This window comes from Glycine soja, chromosome 6 (genome assembly GCF_004193775.1).
Source record: "Glycine soja cultivar W05 chromosome 6, ASM419377v2, whole genome shotgun sequence".
In the NCBI taxonomy this organism is placed as follows: domain Eukaryota; kingdom Viridiplantae; phylum Streptophyta; class Magnoliopsida; order Fabales; family Fabaceae; genus Glycine; species Glycine soja.
The window spans coordinates 46,235,281-46,253,426 of record NC_041007.1 but is presented as its reverse complement, the minus strand read 5'-3'; the positions used below and the strand labels follow the sequence as shown (position 1 = coordinate 46,253,426).

The 18,146-nt window shown below is 32.5% G+C and overlaps 2 protein-coding genes across 2 annotated transcripts; one reads left to right on the top strand and one right to left on the bottom strand.

Annotated features, from left to right (window-relative positions):
- The first annotated feature begins 3,007 nt into the window (after positions 1 to 3,007).
- LOC114417264 (diacylglycerol kinase 5-like) lies at positions 3,008 to 9,342 on the top strand. The gene is made up of 12 exons (XM_028382405.1): positions 3,008 to 3,404; positions 3,928 to 4,050; positions 4,188 to 4,316; positions 4,539 to 4,624; positions 5,175 to 5,298; positions 5,739 to 5,787; positions 6,178 to 6,260; positions 6,445 to 6,512; positions 7,549 to 7,623; positions 8,000 to 8,087; positions 8,423 to 8,539; positions 8,747 to 9,342. The coding sequence occupies exons 1-12, from the start codon at positions 3,210 to 3,212 to the stop codon at positions 9,062 to 9,064; spliced, it is 1,455 nt and encodes a 484-aa protein (XP_028238206.1). The 5' UTR covers positions 3,008 to 3,209; the 3' UTR covers positions 9,065 to 9,342.
- A 525-nt stretch (positions 9,343 to 9,867) lies between these two features.
- Positions 9,868 to 13,891, bottom strand: LOC114417265 (protein THYLAKOID FORMATION1, chloroplastic-like). Its single transcript, XM_028382406.1, has 5 exons — positions 13,554 to 13,891; positions 12,581 to 12,848; positions 11,680 to 11,896; positions 11,060 to 11,175; positions 9,868 to 10,391 (listed from the first exon to the last, which is right to left on the bottom strand). Exons 1-5 carry the CDS (start codon positions 13,741 to 13,743, stop codon positions 10,307 to 10,309), a joined length of 876 nt encoding a protein of 291 aa, XP_028238207.1. The 5' UTR covers positions 13,744 to 13,891; the 3' UTR covers positions 9,868 to 10,306.
- Positions 13,892 to 18,146: the final 4,255 nt, after the last annotated feature.

Genomic DNA, 18,146 nt, shown 5'->3' with positions numbered 1-18,146 from the left:
TTTTTTCATCTCCCTTTTACTCCAAGAAGTTTGGATGGTGGTCTGGTAAAAATGGAACATTTTGTTGGAAGATTCATACTTTTCTCGAGTTTTCTCTCCTTTTCAGGAGTACTTCAAGGGTAAGAGAAGATTATCCTAGACCCTTTTTTTTTAATATCCTATTGCATGTGTTGTCTTGAGTGTGATTTGGTGTTTAAAAGTTTCTTCTATGTGATTTATGATATTGAAATGTTCATTTTTGGCGCATAAATATCTTATCTTGCTATTTTATTTTTCAGTGTAAATGCTACACAAAAATATGGCTACTATATCATGAGTGTTATTATTGTATGTAGGATGTTCTTACATGATTTAATATGCACTGTTGGTCATATTTATACCTTGGTATTGTTTGGAAGTGGTTTGAACTTAAAAAGCTTAAATCTTCAACTTTTATCAAGTCCTAAACTAAAAAAAATAAAAATGGTTTCACATGTACGTTTTGCTGTCAGACGGCACAACCTATTCTCATCCCTAATCACTGCAAGACGTAGATGCGAAATCTTAGTATCATTTTCGTGGGTTGAATTTAAGAAGGAACAAACAAATTAATGAAGAGGGATGGAAGTTGACACAACGTTTTGTCCTAGGTGTGGTATGAGATAAGAAACAGTGGTTCATGCTCCTGCTGTGTTGGGAGGTTAACAAAATCTGGTTTGCATCGAGTTTAGGGGGAAGAATCCAGGCCCAAGATGATTCTTCTTTTGTTGCTTGGATAGTGGGTTGCACGCAGGTTGGTGATGCAGATTTTTTGGGAAGGATCAGTGAACTTATTTGGGTTATATGGTATGAAAGGAACCAATGGGTGTTCAATAGAAAGAAATTTCCTCTTCAGTATACTTTGGAGAAGGCCTAGCCTTTTCTGATTCCAAACAACCATATTGTGCAGAGGAAAAATCAGAGATCTCAAGGCTGAAAAAAGACCCGCAGAGAAAGTTATTAAGGTCAATTTTGATGCTTCTCCAAAACAGAATAGAAGAATAGGGCTGGCAGTTATTTTCTGAGACCATAATGGGAAAGTCCTGGCTGTGGATTCCCTGTTGATTCCTGTTTTTATGAACCCCATATTGCTGAAGCTTTTGCTTTTCAAATGGGCATTTGAGACTACTCTCAATCTCTCTTTTTATAGTCTCCAATATGAATCAGATTGTCAAAGGTTGGTGAATGAATGGAACTAGAGGAGAAAGAGTACGAGTTATTTTGCTGGTATAATTAATGATACACACTAGGTTCAAAATTTACACTCTTGTTTTTGCACATAGAAATTCAAATAGAGTTGTTCATGCTTTAGCTCAGTTAGCTTCTGTTTTGAAGGAACAATATTGGATAGAGGATAATCCTCCCCGATTATTATCTATTGCTTGTAATGACATAAGACTGTTGCCTGTTTCTGAGTAATGATATAAGTTTTGCATAAAAAAACATGTTAGTTCATTAGGTATGTGTTTGTTTATATGTTCTCGGGCTTCTTAATGTAATTCCATATGATTAAACACAATATAAACTGACACAAAAATTTTAGTCTATGACTATAAATTATTAAATCATCTCTAACGAGTACAAATATACAAATTTAAGTAACTTATTTGAGTCTGTTATGTTTTATTAACCGGCCCTTCTCACAATGTCATAGTATATTTAAACAACTTATATATATTTGTTTCTGATATAATTTTAAGGAATTCTTAAATTACCTATACTTTATATATATATATATATAAAAAAAAAATTGATACTTGTGTATCAATTAAAATTTAAGTTCAATTATTTTATTTGAGGCATGTTTTTTTTTATATAATCAAGAATTATTTAAGATTTTTTATTTGGTACTCCACTAATCTCTCTATCACCAACTAAGTCAGACCATTTTATTTTAAAATGATATCTTTAGTTGTGTTTCCATACCTAAGCTAGAGTTATATTATTTTTTAAACTTAAACAGCAGGTACCTATAGAAATAACAGTTACAATTTTTACTCATTGTCTATTCTCTCATTCATATACTGATTTGATCATTCGAGTTTTTGTAGGTGCCACTGAAGTCGCTCACCGTGGACCACCACAAATCACCATACAACTGGTGTGAATCCTTTTCCTTGTGAATATACCTAACAACAGTGGAAAAATTTATTACTTTTACTTATATTGAATGTGGAGACAGCAGTAATTTTATACATTTAATCTTACCATCTATAATTCATTTATAGTTTCTATTGTTCTTCGTAAATATTACTAAGGATGTAAATGGAAAAAGGCAGTTAATATTATATCTAAAAATTAAAATAACATTTATTTTTATACAATATTTATAATTTTTTTATTATTATGATATTAGTATGAAGTTCCAACCACAGTTTTTACATTCTCAAAATTCAAATTAAGTTCTTATTAAAAGAAATTAAATACCATTCAAACTAATGACTTATTTTTGTTTTGAAATAAAAAAATATTACTCCCTTCATTTTCTTTTATAAGCAAAAAAAAAAGTTCAATTTTTTTAATATAAATAAAGTTTAACTACTTTTATCTTATTTAATGAGACTATGTTTAAAATATCTTATATTTAATAAAAGATGTGTTTAAATCAAGTTCTAAATGAATAATAATTTATGAAAATATTTGTTTTTTAATTAAAAATAACATAATTTAGTTAACATGTGTGAAATCAATTTTTTTAACTTTTAAAAGAAAATGAAGGGAGTACTCATTTTGAATTAATTTTGATTATATCTAATGGTAATTAAGGTAAAATCATTACTAATGGAACAGTAAGCATAGAAAGAAAGTAAAAGATGATTAATTAATGGGTTTAAAAGTCCAGATCATTTAATAGTTTTAATTAGTAGACTAGTATTTCCAATTTCCAATGAGAAACTCACAACATTTACATTTACACAAGACATTTCTCTTTCACTTACACAGCGGTCCCACATTGGGATCCGATAGAAAAAGAAAACAAGATACCTCGTAATTCCTTCCCCCAATGCCCACCCTTTATTTTCATTGCACAGAGACACATGAGAGGTCAACTCTAACTTTTTCTCCCTCAATTTCAGTTCTTCTACGTTCTAACCATTCGCAAAACGCCTTCGTTTTAATCTTACATCCTCGTTAGTCGTTAGTTCTTACGCGAACCAGCTGAATGCACGGCAACGTCGGTCACGTGACCAATGGCTTCTCATCAATTCCTCGACAACTTCATAATTCCCGATCACATTCTCGTACCGGGCTCCTCCGACTCCGAGGTTGAAAATGTCGGTGACGTGCCTCACTGTCCGGTCCTTGTTTTCGTCAACTCCAAGAGTGGCGGTCAACTCGGCGGACATCTCCTCAAAACATATCGCGATCTTCTTAATCCCAAACAGGTTCTTATTACTCTCTTCTGTGTGTCACTTTTCATTTTCACAATTTAATCTTGATCAAATTGATATTCTAACACATCCATGATTTATTATTTATTATGCATTTGCACGAAATGTACTATTAACTGTTTGATTTTCCGGACAATGAATAATAAATTGAGAGTTGCTCACTTTAGAGAAGAGTGTGTTTAGATGGTCGATGATAAAATTGATTTTGAATGAATTGATTTGGTTGAAATTAATTTTGAAGTTAAATGATTTATATTTAAATATTTTTATTACCAAATCAAGTTATGAGTAAAATTCATTATAAAATTTTGGATCCAATGCAAAGGTTACTTAAAGTTACTTCAATTCATAATAAATTTTGAATCTATAATCAATTCTGAATTCTTCTCCGACTTGAATCCAAACATGTGAAAATGTATTTAAAATTTATTCGAGACTCATAACCAATTCTCCAACTTGAAATCAAACATGAACCGAGTTATTCTTCAAATTCATCAAGTTGTTGTGATTTTTTCAGGTTTTTGATTTGGGGGAACATGCTCCTGACAAGGTTCTCAGAACAGTGTATGCTAATTTGGAAGGCCTCAACGTACGGGGTTATCAGTTTGCTGACAAGATCAAGGAGAGATTGAAGTTAATTGTGAGTTGTGATAATACTAATAATAAGAATAATAATAATATTTGATGGCTTGTGATTTTTTATTGAGTGTAAGGAAATTTAGGTGGGTATGGTGTTGTTTGTTTGAGTTTGTGATATATATGTACTTTGGCTTTTAGGTTGCAGGGGGTGATGGAACAGCAGGTTGGCTTCTTGGAGTTGTTTGTGATCTCAAATTATCTCATCCTCCACCAATAGCCACGGTCCCTTTGGGCACAGGGAATAATCTACCTTTTGCATTTGGTTGGGTAGGAACAACTTACACTGAAACTTTCAAGTGCATGTGAAATGCTATACTTATACTTACTCTGTCACTGTTTTGATAGTTTTAATTGTATTTACGTTAAGAGGGAGCATATTATTATGCTGGTTTATTCCTGAAACTCTTGCACCTTTTTTTTCCCTCCCTATTTAGTAGGTTGCAAAAGTAAAGAAAGGCATGATGATATGTAGTTTTTGCTACTTTACAGGGAAAGAAGAACCCAGCGACAGATCAAAGATCCGTTGAGGCATTTTTAGATCAAGTCATGAAGGCTACAAAAATGAAAATAGACAAGTAATGAGTTTTGGTCCTATTCTTCAATTCTAGGATTTCTTTTTTTTCTTCTTATTCTTCTGCCTAGATGGTTGACACTTCAATTAGGATGTCATTTCCTTGCTACAATTGAGAAGGTACCTCTGGTGTCTTTATTAATTAGAATAAATCTACAAGTGACCAGTTTGATTTTGTGAGGGGCTAAATGGCAGGATAGTTGTGAATGGGTTAGCTGTGTTGCAAGTACTGTATGTTATTTTTTCATAAATCCAAATTCAAAATTAATGTTTTTCTTTTTGATTGATTCATTTAATTCATTCCCATTTTGTTGTTGCCATTGCAATATGATTTTCTTGGACCTTGAGCTATGGATCTTGGGCTGCTGCTAGTACCTTGTAATTGTTTGGAGTTTTCATTTTACCTCATTTATACTTCACTAGCCCAGTCCTTATGCCCCTTACTCCCGAGCAAATACATGAATGTTTAACATGTTTTTTATTCAGTTTCTGCATATATTTCTTCTACAAAATCCTGTTTGCTGATAACTTTTGTTCATTATTTTAAACTTCAGCTGGCACATTCTCATGAGAATGAGAGCTCCTAAAGAAGGTCCCTGTGATCCTATTCCACCACTTGAGCTACCACATTCTTTGCATGCCTTCCATCGTGTATCTGAATCAGATGAATTTAATATGGTAAGGCATTATATCAGTTACTATTTTTTCAATATTCTATTAAATTTGGTTCACGGTCAATTTGGGAACTTAAAAGGAAAAGATACCTTCATTTATTGCTTTTTGCCATGACATGTTCAGAGTTTCATATGCTACCTATTCTAATGAGAAATGCAGCACAATTTTAAACTTTATTTTCAAATACTCCCTGTTATTGGGTAAATTCCATTTGTGTCCCACTAAATAGAGATTAGGCTCACTGGGGGGTGGGGGGAGGACTCAAGCAAGTAGAACAAAATCTTCTGCAGATTGTATTGGGTTTCCTATTTGATTTTAATATTTTGATTTTTGAGTTCAGTTATTGAAACTGAAGGCTGACAGTAATTCTTTTAGAAGAATTTCTGTGAAACTTTCTATTTTAATTTTGACTTTTTAAAATGTTGTTGCTAACTGCTTTTCAGGAAGGTTGCCACACATTTCGTGGGGGGTTTTGGAATTATTTCAGTATGGGTAAGTATAGTTATTCCTGGGTTCTTCTGTGGCTAAACTTTATGTTATGGAATATGGACTACTTGGTCTGTTTCCAATCCTATGATCTCTTATAGGTCAGGTAATAGCAAATGATGACAACGTAAGTTCCAGTATAAATAAATTTTCACAGAAAACTTCCACTTCAAACATAAGCTGAAGAAATGTGACATATGTACTGATATATTATGCTAGTCTGCCTATTACATTAAATTCATTGATTACCAGCACCATTACAATTTCTCTTGTTTAGCCTGATTACTTTTATCTTTTCTTAGAATGCTTTAGATGTTAGATTATATTGGAGGAATTTTATTTTTCTATCCACCCTACTTCAGTACTTGTTAAATTATCACTCACTGTTGACTGTAGGAATGGATGCTCAAGTGTCTTACGCATTTCATTCAGAACGAAAGAAGAATCCTGAAAAATTCAAAAACCAGTTAATTAATCAGGTATGCTGTTGTTCCTTCAGTGGTATAATTTTGCTAAAACAATGTGCAGTTGGTTAATAACAGTAATTGTTTGACTTTCGCACTCTTGAATGGAAAGCCTAGATAATTTTGGATGAGTCACATATTCCTGTCAACAAATGTTTTTAAACTGATATTCTGATCTTGATTTCAATCTACATGTTAGACTACTTATGCTAAGCTTGGATGCTCACAAGGATGGTTTTTTGCTTCTATGTCGCATCCTGCCGACAGGTCAGTTCATTGTAAGGACTTGCATGGTTTTCCTTTGTAAATTTTATTTTGTTTTTACCCACCTCAAATTTCATGAGTAGGTCTTGTCAATTCATAAATGTTCACACCTGTAAATTTTATTTTATTATTAAGCTATCTTCATTCCATTTTAATTTTTACTATTTTTTCTTAAAGGTTTTAGCTCTTAGTATGCCGAGTTTTTCTAAATTTCCAAGCTTCTTTTTATCCAAGTATGTACTTGATAATTTTTAGTGCATTGCTTAGACAATTTAAGACAACCAATTTTTTTTATATACATTAATGAAATATGCTTTTATTCAAGTTTTTTTTTCATGAATAGCACATAATTCGTCCATATGACCAATTATCAGTCATGTTAGATGGAGTTGGTTAGTATTGGAAAAAAAAAAACTCCAATCTTTGTGTTTCCTTTCCTATACTTATCTCCGTATAGACACCTTGTAACTTTGATCAATCAGAAACAATGATTTTGATTTTTAAGCAAAATCCCATCTAGCACCTTGTTAGCTCCTCTAAAAAATATTTTAAAGCTGAAGCACTACGTAGTGAAGCCTCACCATAAAAACAGACAGCAGTATCCCCGTTCGATCTCAAAAGCACGTTTACTTTTTCCCAAATGACAACCATCTACCAGGTAGCCTCCTAGCCTGTTAAAAGTTGATATTTGGTTTGGGCTTTGATAATAATGCCGGTCACGATGGCCACTCACTGACCAGTGATTGGAACTAGTAATCATTAGAAATAATGATTGGCACTATATGAGAATGACAGCTCTCTGCATTATTTTAAAAGAACAACTTTATTTGATTTTTAACAGAAAACATTCTTTTCCTGTTTAAATTGTTAAATTCAAATATATGATTGATTTAACAGTGTCTGGTGTAGGAGATTCAAAGTGTTTCTAGCAATTTAAATGTTTGTATGCTAGTTTAGGTAGCATACATTTGTACCTACTAAACAGCATATAACTTGTCATTTGTCTATTCAAGTAAATATGATCTGGTTTCTATTGCAGGAACATAGCACAACTAGCGAAAGTAAAATTCATGAAAAGACATGGTGAATGGCAAGACCTAGACATACCTCCCAGGTAAATCATTTTATATATTATCTATATCTTTAGGGGAAACACACAAATGCCAAGATTACAAAAAAAAAAGTTATTGAAAAAACTCTTGCATTTTCAACTAGCCAAAGATCAAACTTTCGAGTGACAATCAATTAATGTTTATAATCATTTTTCAGAACTAAATTGCTTTTATGGTTGTTGCTATTGTTGATTATTGAATGATTATTGTCTCTCACATGGGAAACTTATTGTATATGGATGTTTTATGAAAGGCTAATAGTGTATACAAAATAGAATTTTACTTTTTCTTCCTCTGCTCTGCTTTCTGCTTCATGTAACATGCTGCCTCTGTTTAGTTCAATAACACCTAATATGGCACTTTCCATTATATGTACAGCATCCGGTCAATTGTATGTCTCAACTTGCCTAGCTTTTCTGGCGGATTCAATCCATGGGGTACACCAAATAGGAGGAAGCAGAGTGACGTAATTTTCATATGCTAATTCTGGAATCCTTGTTTATTTTGCGAAAAACGTTTTTTTAATAAAATAAGCACTTTTATGTTTTTCTTATGTGTTTGTCTAAACCACTTTTACTTAAAATAAGTAATTTTCTGCTTTTTTTAAGAAGAAAATTCTATGTGCTTATAAAAAAAAAGTTTTGTTTTTTAAAGTGTTTCTTTTAAAATAGTTTTTTTTTTAAAGTTTAAACAAACTCACCCTAAGTACTAGGCAACTAACTAGTGAATATATGATACTTTCATGCAAGTTTTTTTTTTTGTTTTTCTCTTAGAAAACTAAGGTTTCTTGATTGAATACAGAGAGATTTGACACCACCATTTGTTGATGATGGCCTTCTAGAAATTGTTGGTTTTAGAAATGCATGGCATGGACTTGTTTTACTTGCTCCAAAAGGACATGGAACTCGTCTTGCTCAGGTATGTGATATGCTAAAATACCAGGTACACATTTGCTTTTGTAGTTTTTTTACTCAAACTCCAGCATCTTCCTTTAATCGAAGTCAAATTTACGTTGCAATTATTTTCCAAAGTTGACTCGTGAATTTATGCCATTGTAGAAAAAAGTCAAATACACCATATTAAGTACTAACCATTCATTTATTTGCCCTTTTCCTTGTTAATTAGGCACATAGAATCCAGTTTGAGTTTCGCAAAGGTGCAGCAGATCATACATTCATGAGGATTGATGGGGAACCTTGGAAGCAACCTCTTCCAGTTGATGATGATACTGTTATGGTTGAGATTTCTCACCATGGCCAGGTTAACATGCTATCCACTCATAATTGCAAGTCTAAAAGTGTGTATGATCCTTCATCACCACACCATGAGGATGAGGAAGACGACAGTGATGAAGAAGACTCTGTAGCAGAGGAATTTCGGAAGTTTGGAGCAGCTGATACATTTAGAATCCCAGATGAGGTTGATGTTTCTCATCTTAGTTAGGTCCTTCATTATTAAGCCATTCTAGTGTTATGCAGCTGAGATTTCCTATACTAATTAGTAGTTAACCCCTTCAAATATTTGTGGCTTCTATCAATGTGACAACCAATTTGTTCATTTCTAGCAGCATTATGGCCGCAAACGTGATAATTGATACAATAATTGCAGTTGAAATACATAGATTTCAAGTAGACTCGATGTATGAGGACTAGTTTGGCGTGAGATTGTGAAAGACTTGAGTAGAAAGATTGTTGATTAGAAGTAAATTCAATCTCTTCTCAGTCCCGGACTTGTCACATGTTACAATTGCACTGTAATTATATATGAAGAAACTAATGCGTTAACTTCATATAGAGCTTTGATTACAATAAATTTGTCTTAAATTTATATTTTTTTAAAATTATTTTTATTATTAATACTCTTCTCTCTCTTCTTTGATTTGGTATAAACTCTTCTCTCTCTTTTTCTAATTAATTGTTTACCAGTACAATTAATTAGAGGTATTTAAGTTTAAAATTAATAGATGCAAGAAATAACATAGATTGAATCTTATTAAAAGAAACAAGTATAACTTTTAATTTGAGTTTTACAAATAGCAATGGAAGGAGTATAATTTACCAGAACGGCTAGCAAGGTGCGTGACGAACATAGAGCACTACTGTGCAAATTTTGGTAATCAAAATTCAATTAAACCAATGTTACTAGTAAAGTTATGGTTAACATATGCTAGGTGACTATCCAATATACCATGGTCTTCATATTTTCCGGTTCAAGTGTAAAGCAAGTTAAGAAGGAAATAAAGTCTGTTCATGAATCTAAAATGCATATTTTGCGTACTGTTATTCTGGTTGTGAAACCTTATTTTGTACATGGATGTGAACTAAACATCCACCCCAGAAAATGCGAGATGCTGAAATATGAAGAATTTCAATTACCAGAACATGTGCAGGCATGTACTTGAGAACTACAAAATACATCTGCGACTGTGTGGTGGAAAAAAAAATACATGTATGAAAAGATTACACGACTGTGTAAGACAGGTAAATTGAGGTTGAGCATAAAGCAGGACTTTGATGGATGGATCACCATGAAAGAAGATACACCAAATACAGTAGGTAAAACCATGATGATAGAAGTGCCCCACTCTGATTACGAATGCCCCAGACCAACAGACGGAAAAAAAAAAAAAAGCAAGTCAAGAATACCAAATCTTCACAAGGTGATCATTTCAGAGGAACCCCATAACTAAAGGCTAGAAAATTGCTGTTGTTGTGTAATGGCCTCATTAGACTTTTGTGGTTCAGCCCTTTCTTCTCTTTTCTTCTTCTCCCTGAAGCAAAAGATTATTTTCAAAGAATCAAGATCTTGCTGAGGAAAACAAGCAAGGTAACTATAACATCTACTGAAACAACAGTTCAAGTTAAGGAATCCAAAGACTTTGACTGCTGAACAGATAAGGGTATCAAATGCAGGCTACATGAAGCATTATTGAGCAAATGGGATCTCAAATTGATATCAATGGTAAAATAACTTCACCACAATAAATTTACCGCAAAGTTCAAAAGTCAGCTTGATACAAATGTTCTCAGTGAACCACTTGAAAGTTTGCAATCTTTTCTAAAAAGTATATTGAGAATAGAATGTTGAATCTTTATCTTAAACTTAAGAGCTTAATAAATAGACCATGTAAAACCACCTCAAATTTCAATGAGAAGTTCATACCAAAGTTCTTAGTATGACGCACTGATGTTTGTGATGTTACTTCTTTTTTATATAAAAAAGGACATTTAGAATAATGTGTCCATGGACTTAATGGGCTAAACTGCTAAAGAATGAGTAGATTTACAACTGCATACAAAGGGTTTATTATGGGGAAAAATCATTAAATGCTACAATCATAGATTATAATTATATCATGGATGAAAACTCCCGAGTCCAGAGTAGGGAGAACAGCTAAGCTAAATAGCATTGCAAGATGCCCAGATCTGATGCTTTTACCTGTCAACATATTCCTTTAGAAGCTCTTTAGCTTGGACCAACTTAGAAAGCAAGTTACGATAGACATCCAAGTCCCGATCCACACTTCTTTTGTCGACATTCAAAACTGCACAGAGCTGTTGAATTGACACCAGAGATAAATTGATAAATAATCCTAAACAAAAAGTTATTATGCGTTGGAAAATAGATAGTTTTACTTACAATCATGATGTCAAATGCATCCTACACAATGCCATTGTCATATCATCTCTTATGCTTAATATTGTTAGTTTTATCTGTGATTTTGGTGCCTATGATGCTAACACCCTAAATGTTTATTACCAAAGATGGAGTATTCTTCATCACAAGTCATAGAGTAATTCAATTATTTCAGTAGAAGCAAAATAGAGAAATCATTTTTTTGTACATAGCTAAAAGAAAATGATGGGAGTAAACCCCATCAATGAGGCCAAGGCCAGAAAAAGGTCATCTAAAAAAGTTGGAAAGTCTTGAATTTGTAGTTTTCTAGAACTGGTGTAAATGGGAACTAGACTTGGAAGTTCAAACTTCAAATTGTATAAACAAAATATATGAATCAAATCAAATCAATATATCATGATGCCATAAATGAATTGGGTAACCTTTTCCAAAATTGTTGGTTCCATTGCATTTGCTAACTCAAGAAGACGAAAGAGGCCTATTGCAAAGAAACGACTATAACTGAAATCCCCCTTTCCTCCTGCTCTTTCTGCGATATCCTTTAATATACCCTCAACTTCTCCTTCTCTAGATGAAAAATCTACTAGTGAAGTGGGGTTTTGGGCCCGAGCCCACTCTTCCAATTTCTTTGCATCTACTCTGTAGAGGGAAATATAAAAGATCATTTGATGTACAATAAAAATTTCAAAATTGAAATTTATTCTAAATCAGTTGATATAACGAAAAAAATCTACATAGTACACATAATTCTCCTTTCATTTCAGCTAACAATTTTTTCCTACAGCTCCAGGTACATTTCCTAAGATGGAATTAATGATTCAACAGATCTTAGGAAAAGCAATTCACTCTTTTACTCATCAATGTGCAGATTAAATTTCATAACTTTTATTTTTTATTTCACAGCAATAATCAAGGACATTAACAATGCCTGGATGGTCAGTGAGTACTATACCCCCCAATTGCAACAGAAAAAGAATCCATCAGAGTTAATTATTCAAGCAGGGAGTCATTTGATTGTACCATATAGCCATATTCCACTTCAAATAATATTTTAAGCAGTTAGTATGTGTGCCAAGTGTCAACTGCACAGTAGAGCAAACCAAACATGATTCACAAATCACAAATAACAAAATCATGTTGCAAGCAGCTACAATTTGCAGCATCTGCCTACAACACTCAAAACCATGTTTAGAATCTCCCAAATGCCCCCCAAGCACAGCATTAGGTTCTTGGTGAGTTGATGTGAAATAGTCTCCAGTCCCATTAGTTCTCATTTCTTGATCATTGAGTAGAAGAAAAGGCCAAATTGTTAATTCTACTAACCTGTATTGTTCAGGATCTTCTTTCAATGCCTGAATGTATGCTTGGAAGATGGCATCTCGGTCCTCATCACTTGGATACCCTTCCATGAGTTGCTCATATACAGTGACAAAGCCAAGGGCAAATACGGCGTCATAGCGATACGATCTCTTGTATCTCATTAAATGTTGCTGGACAATGAGCTCCTGCAGCACGGTGTTGTAGATACTAGGAATTGGCCGCTTATATGCCTTGAGAAAATTTAACTTTGTCTCAGAAACAGTTGGAGGTTCTGCAGATCAAGTATGTAGACAACCCATAACCAACTTTTGATAACAAGATTCCATTTCATCTTTTATTTCTTTTGCCCATTTGGCACTATGAATCTTACAACAATAAAAGGAACCCAATTTGGAACAATTCACACCATTTGACACACACACTACATCACATGCTCACTAACAGAATTAAGCCCTCAACATGTAATTCTAACAGTATCTTCAAATTAAAAACCAAATCACATGATGATAATATTAAAATTTAAACTACATTCAATTTTGCAAGAAAGAGCGGCAAAACAAGTTCAGTTCCACATTCACACAAAATTTCATCACTAACAGAACAAGGTGGCATCGATCAAGAGAATTTTCAAGTCAATTGTACATAGAGCCACAAGCAACTACATCAATTGATTACAAAAGAAACTGTAAAACAAGGTTCAAATCAAACCTCATCAACCACACTTCCAATTGCAACATTATCCCCATAAAACAAATTCTCACTCAAAAATCAAGTTGCAACACCAAATTTCAAAAACAGACATAAAAATTGGACAGCCATACATCCACAATCAAAATATCAATTTTTTTAACTCCAAACCTTAAAAAAAAAAACAAAAATTGAAAACTACCCATTTCTCAGAAAGTTGAAAAGAGCTAAAAACACTTATAAAGTTGTACCCTTTTGTCCCCCACACTCAGTGGGGAACCAAACAAACCTGCGACGGCAGAGGAGCATCGAACGACTATTTTGGAAGCGGAATTGGAAGCTCGAACTCCAACATAGTGACAGGAGAAACCAACGCGGATGCGAAAAGTTGGTGAATTGGAAGAGAGTGTGGAGAGGTTCCTCGGCGAAGAAGATTGAGTGAGAGTGGAGAAAGAGAAAGAAGAAGTAACAGTGGCCATCGGAGAGAGAGAGTGGTGGCTGGTGGGATCAAAGGTTTTTCGGCATAGCAGTGAAAATATATTTATATATATTCAGAGGCAGAGATGCATCTGCAGCATTTTGCTTTGGGTCACGGAAAGTGAGAGTAAGAGGCTTTTGTGAATTCAAGCAGAAACAAAAGCTTATCCACGCTCTCTGATAATGAAAAATTTTCTTCATTTTTTTTCCAAGGAGACAATGATGTGATGACACGTGGAAATATGTACCTTTCTTTTTCAAAATCCCCTACAAAATCTTTTATTAATCCTTTTTACTTAATTAAAATTAAAAAAATAAATAGTAGTATTAAACTATTAAATGTATTTACTTTTTATTTTTATTTAATATTTTCATAAAATAAAAAAATAGATATAGGCTAATATTGCTTTTTTAGGAGATGCACTAATATCGTTGAAATCTCTTATTAATCCTTTGTCTTCTTTTTGTTTTATTTTGGTTTCATTTTGATGATCGATAAAACAATCTTTTCTTTCGCTCATGACCACGAAGGTTAATTGAAAGCGAATTGTTAGTTATACTCAATTTTGTACAATGTTTTAGACAAAAAAAAATATACACCTTATATTATCAGTGTAAAGTAATATTGCATCATCATTTAATAATAATTTAATTTATTATATGATAAATTTATTAATTTTTATAATAATTATTTTAAAAATTACAATAATATTGATTTGTGATGGGATGATATTTTAAGCTGATGGTGTATTTTTTGTTATCATTGAGAAATAAAACAATCAACACAGAAAAATACAACATCTTCCAGAACAAAAAGACATGAGTAGGAAGAAAAGGATCGTAAATCTTCAACTATCTCTAAGCTTAGAGCCTTGCCTAGCTACACAATCAGTACATTGATTCCCTTCTCTATACACATGACAGAAAGAGAGAGTTTAAGGCTTATCCAAGAAAGAGTGAATACGATTGATGAGGGACGCATGGGGATGCAAAGCAGAATCTTGATTGTTGATCAAATTCAAAGCATTCTTGGAGTTCGATTCACAAATGACATGCATGTACCCAGAGTTTAAAGCTAATTAATTAACAAAAAAACCCTAATAAATTAACATTAATTATGCATGAACATTGGTAGTGACTGCAAAAACCTGAGTAACCCACAAGCCATCGACCCCAAGAATCACAAAGGATACTTCCAAAATCATAATCACCAAGATTGCCTAAAGAAGAATAATCATTATGTTGATTAGTTGAAGTAGATATTACAACATCAGGCGAGACAATCTAGTTTAAAATATACCACTAAGACTAGACCTGGTCGTTAAAGGCCTCTGAATTCCTAGTTCTCCAAATTCACCAACAAGCACAAGCTAATAAGCTTCCATTGGATGTAGAAAGTTGTTCCAAAATCCATTGTTTGACGTAAAAATATGAAGAAGTCGTTGGCACCATCAATATACCAAGAACTCTCCAAACAGTTTTTGCACTGTTGCAATTACGAAGAAGACGAATAATAGTCTCCTTCTCCAAGCCGCACTTGTTACAAAAAGGGTCAAAACAAAGATGTTGCTTCAAGCGAACATGGTTAGTTAATTGGGAGGCTACCATGAAAAAGTAACCAAAAAAAGGGTTTCAAAGTTTTTGAAATTTTCATATTCCCAATGTAGGCCCAAGTCTCTAGAAAGGACGAATGAACAACAAGCACGTCAAATAACCAAAGATAGCTAGACAGATTAAGTGGAATAAATCGCAGTGGAAGTTTGACTCCAAAGTACAACATCGATCATCATCAGTGGTATCATCAAGAACAACACTCAACAATTTATTCTTCAAGTCGGGAGGGAGTGGAGTAGCAATGTTCTTCCATTGCCAAGTATCATGAATCAAGTAATTCTTAACTCCCAGATGAGTATCAGTAATATGAGCATAATCAAGTGCTTCACATATAGGAACCTCTTCCAGCCATCTATCATAAAATAAGGAAAAATCACCACGCCTCACTCTCATCTTAAATTAATGCTTATTTCAAGTCTTGAAGAGCCAATATAATAGACGACAAAGTGTATGATGAACGTACCTTTCTTTAAACTTGCATGGAACGAAGATGAACTAGCTATAATATATTTGTCCTTAAGAATTCTGATCCATAACTTTCTAGGATCATAAAGAAAGGTCCAAATATGTTTACCAGGAAGAGTTGCATGTGCTTGTTGATCTATAGTTGTTCGAACCCCTAAACCACCCTTTTTCTTCGGTTAAATTAAAGTATTCCAATTCACCCAATGAACATGAGGGCTACCCTAAATAAAGCCATGATTTGTTTTATCAATTGTGCCATAAATCTCCTCCGGAAGCCAAATATTCTACATGGTATAGTTGAAAGAATAGACTTGGGGCCCAAATTTATATACTGTTGATCGATCCAATCCAAAATATAAGAAAAATGGCTCTTCTTCACTCTTGTCAGTGTATGTATGACAATTGAATTCTACCTTTTACACAAAAGACAAAAGAAAATGAGAAAAGGTAGAAAAAATGGTGATAAAATAAGTGATGTCTAGAGATAGAGAAAAATAATATTATAAAAATATTATATCAATAATATAACTTTAATCTAAAAGTGTATGTTTACATAATTTTATTGCACGATCAAATGAAATGTTATTTTTTATGAAAAGAAAGCATCTAGGATGAACTCCCCTTCCAATATTTTTGTTTATCTATAAGAATTAAAAACATATATCATGGTTCATAACATTCGTGCGCCCTAATCAACCAAATCAATTAAACATTTGGAATAGCTCCCTCCCAATATAATAATTCTTGATATTAAACTTAAAATCATAAATTAAGAAATTTTAATTCTTTTATTTCAGACCAACACACATTAATATCTTTAGTTAACATAAGGATTCGGATTTTTATAAATAAAAAGTAAACATTCTATTATCATGTACATTAAGATTCGCATAAAAAATACTATTTTTTTCTCTTTCTTAACATATTTAAAAAATAATAATGACACTTTAAAAAAATTTAATATTAAATATTTTGCAGTTAATGTGTTGCCTAAAGGCACACGCCATTACAAAATCCAAACAAAATAACGCTAATGGAAGTCATGGCTTGTTAAACTAGTTTGTTGTTGCTTCCCTTCTCTTACAAGGGATATCTAATTCGTTTTCCTCTCTAAATTGTGGCTGCGAAGGATGCTGAAAGCAGTTTGGTATTGTTTTTCCGATATATATATATATAAGAGGTTTCAACAGTTGCAAAGAAAACTTGCAAGTCGTATCGCCACCTCTTTTTAAAAAAATTATTTGAATAAACTCAGACTTAGATTTAGGTATATTAGTATTTTTTATTTTTGTAATCAGGAAATATTCTTAAAAAATTATTTGACACAACTAATTCACCTTTAGGTTGACTTATTTTAAAGTAAATCTGTCTCCAATTCTGAATTTATGATGAAACTGAAAATTAAACCCATATCTTGATTAAAGAAGATAAATGCCAAACCACTGTATACTAACATATGTATACTGGTTTCCATCTTTTGGAGTCAATTACGATAGCGAAGTATTTATCTATCTAGCAAAGACCAAGCTATTCAAGGATAAGGCTTAGTCGATAATATCTATTTGGATAAACCTATTTATAATTATTTATAAAAAAAATAAACTTTCTCTTATATCTAATTATAATAAACTTGTACAACTCAGATTTTGGAAAAATTAGATGAAAGAGTTTCATAAAAGTAAGAGTATATAAACAAAAGAGTTTAATTTTTATATAAAAAAATTTTATATTATCAATCAATAAAAAAAATGTAGTTAATAAAAAATTAAAAATAAATATTATAAAAGATTAATTAATTTACGTATCACATACATAATAATTTGTTATTTGATGTCAGTAAATGGATTATTCTCGTTTGCATTCTTCAGTTACCAAGCAAGATAGATTCACTTGATCAGCTTGAAACTCTTGATAGGAATTTACAAGATTAATTAATTTCTCTCTGTTTCAATATGTCGTGGTAAGAAAAAAATAATCCCTTTTGCTTGATACTTTTATTTAAAAAACTACCAATAAATCGTACTACGACATATCAGTATATAGTCGTGCAAGGCATTTTTTAGTTGTTTCACTGGAATAAGCAAAAATGCTTACAGTAACATCCTTTTCTAAAGAGTAGATGACCATGATGTTTTTTAAGTCATTTTTACACCTGTACATGTTTTCTAAGACGATGTTTACATTAACATTATCATTTAATTCAAATTTAAGAAACTGATGCATTTAAATTATACAAAATAAAAATGCTTTCACCAATAAAATTAAAAATACCCACCTCAGGGGTTGTGACGACATTCTATATGCATACCATATCAGCTATATTATC

Excerpts from the sequence above, each read along its gene's own strand:
- LOC114417264 (XM_028382405.1), top strand. The coding sequence starts at position 3,210 with ATGGCTTCTCATCAATTCCTCGACAACTTCATAATTCCCGATCACATT. Across the intron at positions 4,051-4,187 it reads AGGAGAGATTGAAGTTAATT|GTTGCAGGGGGTGATGGAAC; the intron begins GTGAGTTGTGAT and ends TTTGGCTTTTAG. Across the intron at positions 4,317-4,538 it reads TACCTTTTGCATTTGGTTGG|GGAAAGAAGAACCCAGCGAC; the intron begins GTAGGAACAACT and ends GCTACTTTACAG.
- LOC114417265 (XM_028382406.1), bottom strand. The coding sequence starts at position 13,743 with ATGGCCACTGTTACTTCTTCTTTCTCTTTCTCCACTCTCACTCAATCT. Across the intron at positions 11,897-12,580 it reads GAAGATCCTGAACAATACAG|AGTAGATGCAAAGAAATTGG; the intron begins GTTAGTAGAATT and ends TTCCCTCTACAG. Across the intron at positions 11,176-11,679 it reads AACCAACAATTTTGGAAAAG|CTCTGTGCAGTTTTGAATGT; the intron begins GTTACCCAATTC and ends TCAATTCAACAG.